This window comes from Clarias gariepinus, chromosome 28 (genome assembly GCF_024256425.1).
Source record: "Clarias gariepinus isolate MV-2021 ecotype Netherlands chromosome 28, CGAR_prim_01v2, whole genome shotgun sequence".
Lineage (NCBI taxonomy): Eukaryota > Metazoa > Chordata > Actinopteri > Siluriformes > Clariidae > Clarias > Clarias gariepinus.
Window position 1 is genome coordinate 7,165,484 of NC_071127.1, and position 15,489 is coordinate 7,180,972.

The 15,489-nt window shown below is 38.1% G+C and overlaps 1 protein-coding gene across 1 annotated transcript; it reads left to right on the forward strand.

Annotated features, from left to right (window-relative positions):
• Positions 1–6,803: 6,803 nt before the first annotated feature.
• Positions 6,804–10,097, forward strand: txnipa (thioredoxin interacting protein a). The gene is made up of 6 exons (XM_053490094.1): positions 6,804–7,267; positions 7,849–7,924; positions 8,038–8,185; positions 8,279–8,638; positions 8,757–9,062; positions 9,169–10,097. Exons 1-6 carry the CDS (start codon positions 7,012–7,014, stop codon positions 9,214–9,216), a joined length of 1,194 nt encoding a protein of 397 aa, XP_053346069.1. The 5' UTR covers positions 6,804–7,011; the 3' UTR covers positions 9,217–10,097.
• Positions 10,098–15,489: the final 5,392 nt, after the last annotated feature.

A 15,489-nucleotide genomic window follows, 5' to 3' on the forward strand; every position in this document is an offset into this window, starting at 1 on the left:
TGGAATGACTCGTGACCTTCCACCCGGAAGTACTTCGGTGTAACGTACACAAGTGATGCACAGTTTAGAAAAAAATACATTAGTTATTGGTTTATACATTAGAATTCGTAACATACATTATATTTAACATATAAATATTAACAATAACATATAATTAACTATTTATAATTATATTCTTAATGTTAAATTAGGTTTAAATATATTTTGTTAATTGTTTACAATATAAGTGGAGGAAATTGTTATTTTTTTTAATTAACAAACGCTTTCTCTTGACTTCATTAATTTAATAATAATTATAAAACCATCTTTAAAACCACTTTTAAAAGTTGCACTTTTAAAATAAAGTTTATTTAGTAGGAGATTATTGTTTAAAGTCTCCAGCTTAAAACTGAAAAATTGTTAGTCGGTTAGTTATTTAGTTAGTTATTAGTTAGCTAGTCAGTCGGTTAACTATTTAGTTTGTCAGTCAATTAGTTTGTTAGTCAGTCAGTCAGTTAACTATTTAGTTGGTTAGTTAGTCAGTCAGTTACTAAGTCAGTTACTCAATCATTCAATTAGTTATTTAGTCAGTTAGCTAGTTAGTTAGTTTAAATTAAGGCATGTTAAATAGAATATTTATATCATATGCAACAATACAAACGATATAAATATAACTAACCCGACAAATGATTACATATAAACAACATATAATAATAATAATAATAATAATAATAATAATAATAAAGATTGTTTATAGCAACATTGAGTCAAAGATTCCAAATTCATTTATTTGTAAGATTTTAGGTTTAAAAATAATAAATTTATTAATTAATATAAATATTTTTCTGTACCCTGTGACTTACGGTGAGAAAAGAACTATTTTATTTTTGTTTTTTTGCCTATATGACTGTTTTTGCCAATCTGACAAATTCTACTGTTTCATTTAAAACATGGTTCATTTGTTCAATTGATGTCATTAATCACCTTCAATTAAATGTTGTTAAATATTGTCTGTTGTTTACTTGTGATTCCAGTAATAATTATTTCTCTTAATTTCACATCATCTCCCATATTCAATCCCACGTTAATACTTTACCGACCACTAGAGGGAGCACTTCATTCACTAATGTGTCAACAAGAAAACATTCTGCTGTATTACTGAATATTCTGCGATATACACTCACCGTCCAGTTTATGAGGACATCATGAATAAAAAAAAGAAACCTGCACACAGTTCCAGAGCTTCAGTTAATGTTCATATCATAATGTGTAAAAATGGTTCTGTATATTACTGTGCAAAAGTCTTCAGTCCACTGTTTTTTCTATATGTTAAATTTAATGTAGTGATGTACAATAAAATAAAATAAAGGGGAACAAATGTTTTACTTGCGACAGGCTGCAAAGTGCCTAAAGATACCATTTAAAAATTGTTGTCCTCAGCAGCGACCTCATTTCTCCTCTTATCTGTTCCAACCACTCAGCATTATTCAGCATCACCAGTATACTAATCACAGGCCTGATCATCTGTCATTTTGTGTTTGAATGATTCATAGGTCACTGTGTGGCTTTACAAAAAAAATACAAATTCCTATGAAACTGCTTAGGTACTACATTAAAAATACAAAAAAAAAGTCTGGCTCTTTGGGCGAGAAATATGAAGAAATGTTTTGAGGGAATGAGGATTCTGCATGTTTTGGCATGATTCTCAGCAGCTGCTAGAGCTGCATTATCAAGAGCATCTTAACCAGCTTTATCATCACTTTGTGGTATGGGTGAGTTCCACTGCAATGGATGGCAAACACCTGCCGAGGGGGGTAAAGAATTGTCAGGACCAAAAAAAAAGTTTTCTTTTTTCTGTGACTGTTAACATACCAAACAGTTGACCATGGCATATTAACCACTACACTACTGTTTCAGTCTATACTGTACTTCTTTATCCACTAGGCATCTTTGCACCATCCATAAAATAGGCTATGGTATCATTGCATTACTATTATGTTTCACACATATTTATTCTTATATACTGTATCATACAGAAATACATATATGTACATATGTTATCTTCTTGATAGCTGTGTATATGTGTATAGCAGTGTATATTCCACTGCACAATGTTTGCACAGTTTATTTATGTATATTACTAAGTATATCATATCTTTTTTACCCTAATGCACCTTCTGTACAAAAGACACTCACACCGTTACATATGAACCCATCCTGTCATTTACTACATTTCTTGTTTATTGCGAATAGGCCACTTATCCATTTCTGGTTAGATGCTAACTGCATTTCATTATCTTTGTACATGTATGTTGCACAATGACAATGAAAGTAATCTAATCTAATCTAATCTAATCTACTTTACCATCCGACTGTCCACAAAAGAGCCTGCTCCGTTTTTAGGAAAATCCAACATGGGCTATCTATTCACACCTCTGCCCTCTGTGAACTGTAGGACTGAAAATACTCTGTGGCCCTGACACTATTCTGAACACACAGATTCTTCACTCACCCACTTCCAGACTGCACAGAACATGTGTTCTATATTATATAAATTATATAAATCTGTACTGCTGTATGATACATTACTGTTGGTGATTATGGCTTTCAGCTCATGAAAATCAAAATCCAGTATCTCAAAATATTCTGAAACCACTATCTCAATTAAAAAAATTAACAAAATGGAAATTCTAAAATTATGTTCATTTATGCACTTCTTTATCAGCTTCTTTAACATGAAATACTGCAGCAGTGTAGCATGGCATGGAAGCTGAAGACCAGGTTGCTCTGATAGCAGCCTTCAGCTCGTCTGTATTGTTGGCTCGGGTGTTTATCATCTTCTTCTTGACAATAGCCCATTGACTCTCTGTGTAGTTCAGGACAGGTGAGTTGGGCCAATCAAGCACAGTATGATCATGGTCAACAAACCAGTTACCAGTGGTAGTTTTGGCACTGGGGGCGAGTGGTAAATCTTGCTGGAAAAGGAAGTTTGCTTCTCCATAAAGTTTGTTGGCAGATGAAAGCATTGTATGCTCTAAAATCTTCTGGTAGGTGACTGTGTTTACTTTGGACTTGATAAAACACAGTAGATCAACTGACTGACTGACTGACCAGCAGAAGACATGCCACCCCAAATCATAACTGACTGTGGGAACTTCTCACTGGACCTCTCCACTCTTCCTCCAGACTCTAGAACCTTGATTTCCAAATGAAATCCAAAGTTTGCTTAATTTAAAAATGGTGAACTTTGGTGACTTTGGACCATTTAGCAATGGTCCGCACTTTTCCCCTCTAGTCAACTTTCCATGAACAGCTTCGATACCGCACCTTCTGTGTCTTATCCTCCTTGTGCAGGGTGTCGATGATCATCTTCTGGATGAATGTCAACTCAGCAATCTTCCACATATGTGTACTGAACTAGACTGTGAGATACACAGTACTTATACTGTATGAATAGTAATTTACTGGAACTTAAAATGAAATATTCCAATATTTCAAGATACTATAGTTTTAAAATATTTTACTTTAAATTATCCTATGTTAAATTATAAAAACTTCTTCACAATATTAAAACGTTTGTTTATAAACTTTACTTCTGCTCTGTAAATCCTTCATAACGGCTCTAATCTGATGTTCTGGTTGTCTAATTGGTGATTTCTGAGGCTGGTGACTCTAAATGAACTCTTCCCCTGCAGTAGAGGTCAGTTTCGGTCTTGTTTTCCTGGGGAGGTCTTCATTAGAGACAGTTTTATCATAGTTCTTGATGGGTTTTGCAAATGCACTTGACAATACTGTTCCTGCAAGAACTATTCCAGAACAGCTAACCTTTATGTCTTAAAATAACAACTGACTGTTGCTGTTGTTGTTGTTATTGTCACTTTATTACCAAATGCCATATGTGTTATTTCATAGTATTGAAATCCGCAGTATTGTTTAAGAATGTAGAAAATAAATCGAAACTTGTGTCCAAACTTTTGACTGGTTCTATATATGAGAACAGTCATGGTAGAAGGCAAATGAGGAAATCCATTATACAGGGAAACTTGTTCCTTTGCTGTGAACAAGACAAAAAACTGTTTGAACTTTAACTTTGAACTTGTGCAGAGATTGAGAACAGTATGCACACTCATTCCTTTGGTTGTTTTTATCCGTGTTTGATCCTAATAGCAAACGAGTGCCAGATCGGTGGTGCCCCTTACACATATTGATGTTAAATGATGGTGATGAGTTCATCCAAATCGTGCTGCTCAGAAATGGAAAACTGTGCATGTGTACAGCTTTTGACTTTTTAAAACTAACCTTTAAACTAAATTGGCTCAGGCGACCATAACCATGACTTCAGTACCAGCTGGTAGAAAAGGTACCATGATGCTTAGCTCTCGTTCCCTGTAAAAGAAAAATACGCAATAAAAAGCCTTAATTCTGTTATTGTGTGTATATACATGTTCACTGCAAGAGCAGCATCACTACCAACAGTCATAAATTAAAATAAACAATACTCAGGTGATCACACAGTGAATCACACCTCAGATGTTGTGTTCATTAAGTCTAATGTATCCAATCCAGCATTACCGGCACATCCAGAGCAACATGATCTGTAATGAAAGCAAAGCACATGTAAAAAACAATCTTGCTTAATACTCATGAACCAGGTGGATTACTACAACATCCTGCATCACTTATTTTTCAGGATGCCTTTGAACAGAAACTAATAAGAACAGCACAGTGTGTTCAAGAATATACTTGGGGACAAACTGGAGACAAATTTAAAGGAAACAGATGGATAATTTCAAGCACATCTTACCATGCATTCTATGTAGAAACTCACATGTATTTATTTTTTCTTTAGCGAGGATATGTGTAATCGTTTTACGACCATGACAACACAATGTGCAACAAAATAATGTTATTTTAATGGCAACGCAAGGATGGGTAGAGGGTTTTATCACGCTCATATTAAATAACTTGCTTTTATTGCATATGCTTAAACATAACATTCTACATATTTGTCTTAGATTCTGTCAGTGGAGCCCTGACGGAATTGGATGGGGGAAAAATAACTTTTCAGATAAGCATAAAATAAGATAAGAGATTTTTTTAATTCTCTCTCTTTCTCTCTTTTAAGTAAACTAGCTAGTTCACCAGTACAACCAGATACCTGAATGTAAACACTGTGGCGGTTGATTGCAAACACACACACACACATTCCGTGTTGTAATGCAATGCATCTAACTGGTTTGTTCATTTTAGACTCAGTTTGAGAGGGCCTAGCACCAAGCCCAGCCCACAGTCTGTACAAAGCCCTCTACCCCTTTCCTTTCAAGCTTTAACCCTGAGCCTTTTCAGCAGACTGAGCAGAGCCTGCTGGCGAAAACAGTCAGCTTTGTCGAATAATTACACACTTCTGCTTTTCCTAGTTTAGAGTTCCTATAAATAAAGCAGAGTCTTTTATATACATTAGTGGCAGAACATTTTGTCCTTTCTCTGTGAATTAAATCATTTGACTCAGCTCACTAAAAAGAGTCGACTTTTATACCACCATAACGACTCATTTAATTTTTAATTTTTTACACTTCTCCTATTTTGAGAGGCGATTCTTCTTCTTTTTTTATGATTAAAACTTACTATAAAAGAAAACATTAAAATTTTTAACTATTAGGACGCATGCGTCCACTAATCCACTTATCCTATACAGGGTGGAGGGAACCTATCACAGGAGACTTTTGGAGATGAGGCAGGAGACATCCTGGACAGGGTGCCAACCCATCACAGAGCACACACACACACACACACACACACACACACACACACATACTTCAGGCAATTTAAAACGATTAACCAATTAGCTGTGAGAGGAAACCAGAGTACCCAGAGGAAACCTGGCAAGCATGGGGAAAACACTCAAACTCCACACACGCACACATACATACACAGACACACTCAGACACAAGGTGGGAATCACACTCTCATCGCACCCCTGGGGGTGCAAGGCCACAGTGCTAACTACTACACCAGGCATAGTTAATAAAAAATAAAGGATGCTTTAACCTTTTCTATGTAATGAATGAATGAAATATTATTATACAAAAAAACTATCTTATATAGTTTTAATTTAACTTCATATTGCCTCTGAAAACATGAAAATACTTGTGTTCTTTTTTCCCCCAGTAAATTTATTTAATTAATTATTATTATTATTTTTTTTTTACATTTTTTTCACCAGTATGCCATGAGGTCAGGGAACGGGTGGGGAAGTACTCTTGAAAATGCCTTCCTCTGGAATTTTGCCCTGATGCCACAATTTCTTAAAAAAAAAAAAAAAAAAATTATTATTGATTCAACTTCTTGTACATAATACATGGAGTAGTAAAACACTCATACACACTACATGGGGTGTACAAACTTTTATTTAAGGGAAAATCAATAAATACATAGTCTAGAATAATACTAAAAAATTACTCCAAGGTCCCCTTTTTTTGTGTGTGTACTTCTATATTTTTCAGTCATCTCAGGAAAGTACCCATTGTTCAGGACATTTCTTTCTTTCCCTTTCTCTCTCTCTCCTCCTCCACTCCACTCCACCTCATCGTTTCAGCTGCTGTACACTCACTGCTGTGCCTCTGTGCACGAGGTGTTCACGCGTCGATGGCGAGCGCTGATTGGCTGAACGCGACACAAACAGCGCGTCTCGGCCAATGGCTGGCGTGTGCACGTGCGAGCCACACGCCGAGCACAGCTCTCGTTCATGAACAAGTGGGAGCCCGTACTGGTAAACAAGCAGTGTGTGAATCATTGGCTGCTGGAGTGTGTAGCGGTATAAAAGGCAAGGCTAGCAAGAGTAGCTCAAACAAAGCTGTGGTGAACTTAGCATGTACTGTAGACACGTCGGAACTCTGAGTTTAGAGAAAACAGTACCGCGTCTGCGGAGGTTCTGCTCAGTCACCCTGCTCCATATATTACACGGCTGTATTTGGATCAGCTCGATTTAGATTTTTTTTACAGATTAAACAGACAGCGAATATTTCGTGCAAGATGGTTGCCATGACTAAAAGAGTCAAGATCTTTCAGATCGAGTTCAACGATCCGACCAAGACGTTTTACTGCAGCGGGGATAAAGTGGCCGGGAAGATCGTAGTCGAGGTGAACGAGATCACACGCGTCTCGGCCATGAAAGTGCTCGGGGTCGGCTGTGCGAAAGTGGATTACGCCAAGGGGAAGAAAAGGTGCCAGCAAGAAGTCGACTATCTAAAATATGAAGAAGTTGTTCTGCTGGATGACCATCCTGCAGGTGAGTGCGCAATAAACAACAATAACAATAATGCATGCTTCGGTACTGAATAGTGGTCTCACAGTGCGCGAGCGCTCATCGTCGCCATGGCTACCTGTGCAGCACGCGCACGCTAGTTAGTGCGCATGCGTCACTATGGTGGAATAACGGAATTAAAAATGGTTAGCATTCTAGCTTACATATTTTGGTTTTATCCTGTTCATATTTAATTTAGGGCTAGGATTTATAATGTTTACATGATGATTAACAATAAAAAACGAAATAGTTAATTAATTTAACACGCAAGTTAGTGCGCCTGAGTTAGTTTGGTGGAAATAGTCGCGTGCGATAACGGATTGAAAATGTTTAGCATTTTAGCTAACATGTATGATCCTGTCATTTTATAAATTTTTTTTTTTACACTTTTATTCATTCATGCGTTCCAATTAGTTTTTTTTTTTTTCGTTTTATATAAATGAATGTACATTTTAGTATGTACACAAAAATTAATATAAGTAAGCAAGAAAGCAAATGTTCATTAACTTTATAATAATGAAATATTTTTGCAGGTAATAATCATGGTTTACATGTTGTCTCCATAGATACTGATGGCTCGGTCATCCTCAGGCCTGGAAACAAATACGAATACACCTTCGGCTTCGAGCTTCCACAGCAAGGGTAAGCATCATTCTGCTTTTTTTTGTTGTTATTTTGAGTGTTCTGCAGGTGATACCACAAAAAAAAGAAAGAACACAATGTATAATGCTGACTTCCTGTTTTCTTATCCACAGGCAGCTTGTGTCTTCTTATGAGGGAAAGTTTGGCAGCGTCCAGTACTACGTCAAAGCCTTGATGGAGAGAGCATCTCATCCCCCCCTGGAGTGCAAGAAAGCCTTTGAGGTGGAAGAGCCCTTGGACGTCAACACGCCTGACCTTATGGTGAGAAACATCTTCAGCACTTGATATAAGCATGGCGTTGTTATGATGTTGGTATGAGACATTATGTCTAACTTTTGCCTCTCAATGTTTTAGTCTCCTGCAGGCGGGATGAAGGAGAAGAAAGTCACCTGCATGTTCATTCCTGATGGCCAGGTGTCCCTGAACGCCAAGATCGACAGACGTGGCTTCTGTGAAGGTGAAGAAATCTTTATCGATGCCAAGTTTGAGAACACCTGCTCACGTATCGTGGTGCCCAAAGCTGCCATCGTGGCCAAGCAGATATACCAAGCCAACGGGGTCACCAAAGTGTTCAGGCAGAAGCTTTCCTCGGTGCGTGGAAATCACATAATCTCAGGGATGTGTGACGCATGGCTTGGGAAGAGCATCCGAGTGCCTAAGATCAAACCCTCCCTTCTGGGTTGTGGGATCATCCGCGTTGAGTATGCCCTCATGGTGAGTGTTACAGTTAGCACAGTAGGAAGTTTTATAGTGAGAACAGTGACAATTAGCGTTACAGCTAAAAGTTATTATTTTAACTAACCATTTCCTTTGTTTTGTTTTTTTCTTCCAGATCTACATGCACATTCCAGGCAGCGAGAAGCTCATCCTGGAGCTGCCCCTGGTCATCGGCACCGTGCCCTACAGTGGGCTCAACAGCCGCACTAACAGCATGAGCAGTCAGGAGAGCACGTCCTCTGCCAGCTGGGTGTCCCTGCGCATGCCATCCTCATGTCCCCCCAGCTACTGTGAGATTGCACGCAACGCCAGCCTCGATCAGCCGCTCACGCCGCTGCTCGATGACTACGACGAAGGGGACAGTCCCATCTTCATGAACAGTACGCAGTTCAGCTTCCCTCCGCTTCCACCCTACTCAGAGGTGAGTCTCAGATCTGGTACAGGTTTGAACCAGCAAGCATTGCTGCTACATTACAGTGTTTCCTTGATAAAGCAAAAGTTCTAACTCGAGTTCTACTCATTTACAGGTGGAGGAAGAGTACAACGGCAACACCCGCATGCTTCCAGTGTGTTGAGGAGCTTTCTAAAACTGATACCTGTCCAAAGCTATCCAGTCTTCCTCTCACCGTTCAGGAACTATTAAAAGCGTTCTCAAAGCTGAGGACGAGTAAAAAGGCCCGAGGGTCGGACGATGAGGGTCCAGTAGCGTTCCTGGTGTTTCCGTGTCTGTGCTGTCACGACGCTCGAGCTTTCCAAGCGTGCATCGTGGTGAACTTTCAGGGATTGAACAAGCACACGTTGTTTCAGTGTGCTGTCATTTACCTCTTACAAAGCTGCCCATCTATAGCTTGAGATTTCTGCTGAACCGAGGCTTTTAGTTAACTTTAAAACATTCCCTAAATAAAGGGCGCAACTTCTGAGCTTCTAATTCTACACCTGTTACGAATCATTCTATAGAAATGTGTTGTAAGAGAGTTTATTTTTGAGAAGTTTTTTTAATGGATCAGTGTTAAATTGAAGCTGTTTGTTTCCATGATAATGCACTTTTTTATGGATGCAGTTCACTTCCTGACTGCCTGAAGAGACTACTCCTGTATTGCATTTATCATTGTTATTTTGGGTTTCACTTTTGCGTTGCTTTTTCCTGTGAGATTTTGGAAATCACGCGAGCTCCACTTGCTGCACCGTGTGTTTGAATGTGGGGTTTTTTTCCTAACAGCCAAGCAACATCCTGACACTAACAGTGCCAAAGTCAGGGTGCTCATCTTATTTCGCCAGATCAGGAAATGCACTCTGTTCTTTTATGTTACTGATTTTGACATGTTTATTTTCTAAATGATTGCCTTTCATCTCTTGAGATTGTATGATGTATTGCTTTTTTTTTTGTATGGCAAATTATGGTTTTATATTTGAACCCTGTGGGTTAGTTTTCAATAAAAAAGAAAAAATCTAAATCCCTTGAACTTTCCATGTTTTATTTATTAATAACTTTAAAATGCTTCATTACAATGAATCTATCAATAGATTAATCTCATGCACAATAGTCAATTGTCAATGACATGTAGATTACTGTGGGACAAAAGTGCAGGGGGGGATATTCACTTGAGCTTGGAGTAGGAAAAGACCAGTGCAGATCTTGGTTTGGTAAAATAATTATTTTATCGTCAACTAGAAGAAGAAATGTGTTTGGCTGGAAATGACCAGTCAGTATGGTGGATGAGGAAATTGCAGTTTTAATAGAATAAAAAAAAAATACAATCACCAGTTTGGGTGGATAAAAGTAAGTAGTACTTAAGAAATAAAGAAACTAGTTTTCATGCATAATACATTTATATCATTGATTTAAAATGTGACATTTTTATTGCATTATTTGAATAATCATGGTAATGTTTGACCCATGAGTTGATGAAGCGTCAAACCACTCCTCATCTACAGCACATCCAAAAGTCTTTCTGTGGTTAAGGTCAAGACTCTTTGGTATCCAGTTCATGTGTGAAAATGATTCCTCATGCTCCCAGAACCACTGTTTCACAATCTGAGTCCTGGAATTTGCAAAGAAAAACTCATAAATAGATGTGATAACCCGGTCATTTAGGTCGAAAGCTGACTTTTGACTATTTTTTGCAATGTAACGACTGTTGCTGAACCTAAACCTGAGCAAGTCAAGCAACCCTAGATCATAACACCCTGCCTCCAGAGGCTTGTACAGTGGACACTATGCATGATTATATCCATCACTCTGGACACTAGGGTCAGTCTGGACACATCATGACCTTTTGCCATTGCTCCAAAGTCCAATCTTTATACTCTCTTAACAAACTGTAGGTTTTTTTCTATTAAGTCCTAACTAGTGGTTTTCCAGGTGTTTATTTCCAATCCTGTGAGATCTTTCACTTATAAACATAGCTCTGATTTCTTTTGTCCCTTTTTATGATGCAAATTCATCAAGCGTTTTAGTGATCTCCCGTCACGCCCATTCAACCTTGTTTTCTGACATCATCACCTTCTTCCAGCTGAAACATATTAATCACTGCAATCATTTTCCAAATAAATATGCTAAGGGATTCGCTTATTAACATACAAACGACTTGTTCTGTTCTTTTGTGGCCAGGGTGTGAATCAGCAGTAGCAGAATTGGACATAAATTAAACATTCTGTTTGTAAAGTAGCTCGACCTGCAACCTGACTTCTAGCTGTTATTGTGTTACACACCCTCTATAGTACCAACACATGGAGTAGCTACGGAGGTGACGTATTGTACATGACTAGCATCGTTGTGCTCTGGATTAACACTTTTGTATTTATGTAAAATATACAAAAAATGTCGGATTTGAACGCTTCAAGGAGCACTTAGGTGGGATGGTGGCTTAGCAGAGTTGCCTCGCACCTCCAGGGTCTGGATTCGAGAATGCACATGTGAATGTTGACTGGAGATCCAACCACGGTCGTGAAATGGGAATAAATACAATAGTAACCACTGTGGATGAATGGATGGATGAAAGGAGCACTTAGCCTTACTTAGCTTGCTTTATTAGGTCAAGTTAAATTGCAGAAGATTAGGAATAATTAAGTTTGCCTTACAGCTTTTTGTTCTTGTTTTCAAATTGACGTAAATGTCAGAAACTTCCCATTACACCTTATCATTTGTGGAATATCCGAATATCCTCATAATGAATTTTATACAGTGTAGCGATCATAGTTCCTCTTAATACTGAAAGGAGGCGTTTACATCTTCCACAGGACACTACAGTAAGGACATGTCCTGTTAACATGAGCTGGATAGGACGACCGGAGGACGTTCCGGTGTTCCTCATCAATCATTGTTTTATAAAGATATTATTGAAGCGTTATTTTCTCCCATACAAAAAAACCCCAGTAAGTGCTTCAGTTCACACACAGCGCCCGACTTGTATAGTAGATGCAGCTGATAAAAGAGCCAGTAGACATTACACACTCTCATGAGGTGTGTGTAGAGACATTAGAGATGGTGTGTGATGAGACTCAAATTTGTTTAATTTGTAGATTTGTAACTTCACATGGGCCTCCATATACGTCAGTTAACCCGTGTAAGAGTGCGCAGGCATGTATGTGTGTGTGTGTTGGTGCGAGTGTGAGAACGTGCATTCCTGCTGCAACCAGAACTGAGATAAGCCTCATGCGGTTTATCTCACGCTTTCACATGTCGCCATTTCGAAAGAAAAAAACACCAAAACACGACATCATAGCAAATAAAAATATGGAAAATTGCAGGAGAGCATACAGCATTTTATTTTCATTGTCCACTGGGAAAGTCATTTTGCATGGCACTAAATTCATTTTTTAGGAAGAATCAGTATGATCTGATAATCAAATGAGTAAACATGTAGAGAAACAGGATTGATAAAGTCTATTTAATATAATCAAGTCATAATGATATGATTAAAAAATAATCAATTATACACTTGCTGTACTCCTATTAATATAAGGCTTATAAATCATGCCATGGCGATATCGCTGTAATATATTATCCTGCAGCTATTATTTATAACCTGCCATGATCCCATGTCACGTGGATAGGTCAAACATTTACAGATCGGACGCAAGAACCAACCTGGTTGTTCTAGTGAAAATTAATTTTATATTCGTATTGGTCAGGGCTTAAACAGGCCAATTATATTTCTCCCTAATGTGACCTCATATGAGTGAAACAAAGGGAGTTTGAGGTATGAACAAATGCATTGTCTGAGATGTATTACAACTAAAGCATTATACACACACACAAACACACACACATAAACACACACACTATGGGGAGCTTTGAGACCTATATCGAACCTTTGAACTTTAACAGCCTGGTCACTGATGTAGATGAATGCAGGGGTATTTGCAATAGCTGTGCAATAAAAGTTACGGAAAGAGTTGACCAGAGAGAGAGAGATGGAGAGAGAGAGAGAGTTGCATGAAAGCTCCTGTTAAAAAAATGATAATGCACATCCAAAGAGGATGCATAAGACATATTTTCTGATCCATGTGATTTAACTTAATATAAGAGGGGTGTTCAAGTCAAACCGAGACTTTTGATTGTGCAGAATAACAGAACACAGTTATGAGAGTTTATATATATACAGTGTATAGTACTTATCAAAAGTTTGGACAGACATTCTAATACATTCTGGAACAAGAACAACTACAGTATGAAATAACACATATGGCATTAGGTTATTAAGTAACAAAAACAACACTCAGTTGATATTTTAAGACATGAAGGTCAGCTGTTCTAGAACAGTTCTTGCAAGAACAGTAAAGTATTTACAAGCACCATGATGAAACTGGCTCTGAAGACCATCCCAGGAAAGTAAGACACATCTTAATATCAACTGGTTAAAGCAGATTATTGCATATTTTGGTCGCCTTCAGCATTACATTACAGCATTACAGTGTAGAAACAAAAATCAGAAACAATAATGTATATATTAATTGTATTGTGCATGAATGAAGAATTTATGAATGAATATACTGTAGTATAAATTATACGTTCACGTCACAGTTTCGTACTTATTTGCTCAAGGCTGCAAACATCTGGAGTATTTATGGTGTACACATTTGGACTCCGGCCATAAATGTAAAACCCTGCGGTACTGTGCACACAGTCACGTCTACCAATTGCTGACCTCTGACCTTTCTTTACAAAACAGAAATAGTTCCCGACCAGCCTGAGCTGAGGAGCAAAAGGGTCAAAGGTTGGAGAGACGCTACAGTATACAGGATGTATTTCTGTGTCTTTAGTCGTAAGATAATCAACATGACCTCTGATTCAGTCCTGTACAAATCTAAATACACTAAATACACTGGCAGAATATTCTGTTGATAAAGTGTGGGATTGAGGAAGTTGGTTAATAGCCAATAATGTGATGCAGATTTCATAAATTAATCTGTTGTTATCATAAGACTGAAGGGCTCGGCCGTGCCTGCAGGCGTATACCAGCTCTGTAATGGCCTGTAAATGTTTAATCTTTGTTATATTGTCCTTCCATTCTTACCTAAACTGCTTGTTACACCATAATCACTGTGGTTTACAAGGCAGCTTCAGATACCTGTTTATTTATAACTATAAACTACAACTAGGAAATATCATAATGATCTTTATCACATGAATTTACATTCATGTTTTTAACTTTTTTTAACATTTTAAATTAGCACAGACTCTCTCTGTCTTCTATACTATTTATTACTTAATTTAGAGCTAGCTTTTTATCAGCCTTTAAACTGAAGTTTATTAGTATATTATAAAACTGAGACGCTCATTTCATTGTTTATATACCAATTACATTAAGAATAAATACATTTAGTCAATAAATAGTGGTTAGCACCAGTAATGTTGCCTTGCTCCTTCAGGGTCTGGGTTCGATTCCCACATCGGGGTCTGTGTTCTCCCCGTGCTTGGTGGGTTTCCCCCTGGTACTCCGGTTTCCTTCCACAGTCCAAAGACATACAGATTAGGCTAAGCGGGGTTCACAAATTCCCCATCTTATGTGTGTGCCCTGGCAATCCCCGAACGCATTGGCACCATGTCCATGGTGTACCCCGTCTCATGCCCTAAGTCTCCTGGGATAAGTTCCCAGCCGTCCGCACCCCTGTATACAGGATAATGTGGTATAGACGATGAATGAAAGAAAGCTTAAGAAATTACTTAATAAATACACATATTAAATGCAGCTCTGGGAAAATTCTGTCACATAAATATTACAAACAAGTCAGACGAACAAGTTTGCGACTTTTAAATTTTACTTAGAATATTATACATGATAAACATATTGTATATAAAGACTCCTATAGTCTCTACATCTTAACTGAAATTCCCACCATCTTATCTACCAGACCCTGAGAGGATCTTCAAGTAATGGCTTTTTTTCCCTCCCAAAGCATCTAGTCGTTACCATAAAACCCTGTTTACGCGTGCAAAGAAACAAAATCTTCAGGACCCATTGACATCTGGACCGCTATGACCTCATAGCTAAATACACACAGTAATATAGACGACATGCAAATCATAGTCAGGCTGCATGGGAATTGAACAGAACGTGTGTTTTGTTTTCTTGATTCGACAAACAAAAATGTTGATGTAGAGGATTATTAAAGACTTCTAGTGTGTTTAGAAGCTGGAAGCCGTGAAACCAAAACCTGCAGCCACCAAGAAACCTGATTCAGGGCAGTGGTGGCTCAGAGGGCTAAGGCACAGTGTTACTGATCGCAGATCGGCGGTTCAATCTCCAGCTCCACCAGGTTGCCACTGTTGGGCGCTTGAGCAAGGCCCTTAACCCTGTCTGCTCCAGGGGCGCCGTATCATGGCTACCTGATGGGAACTTCTG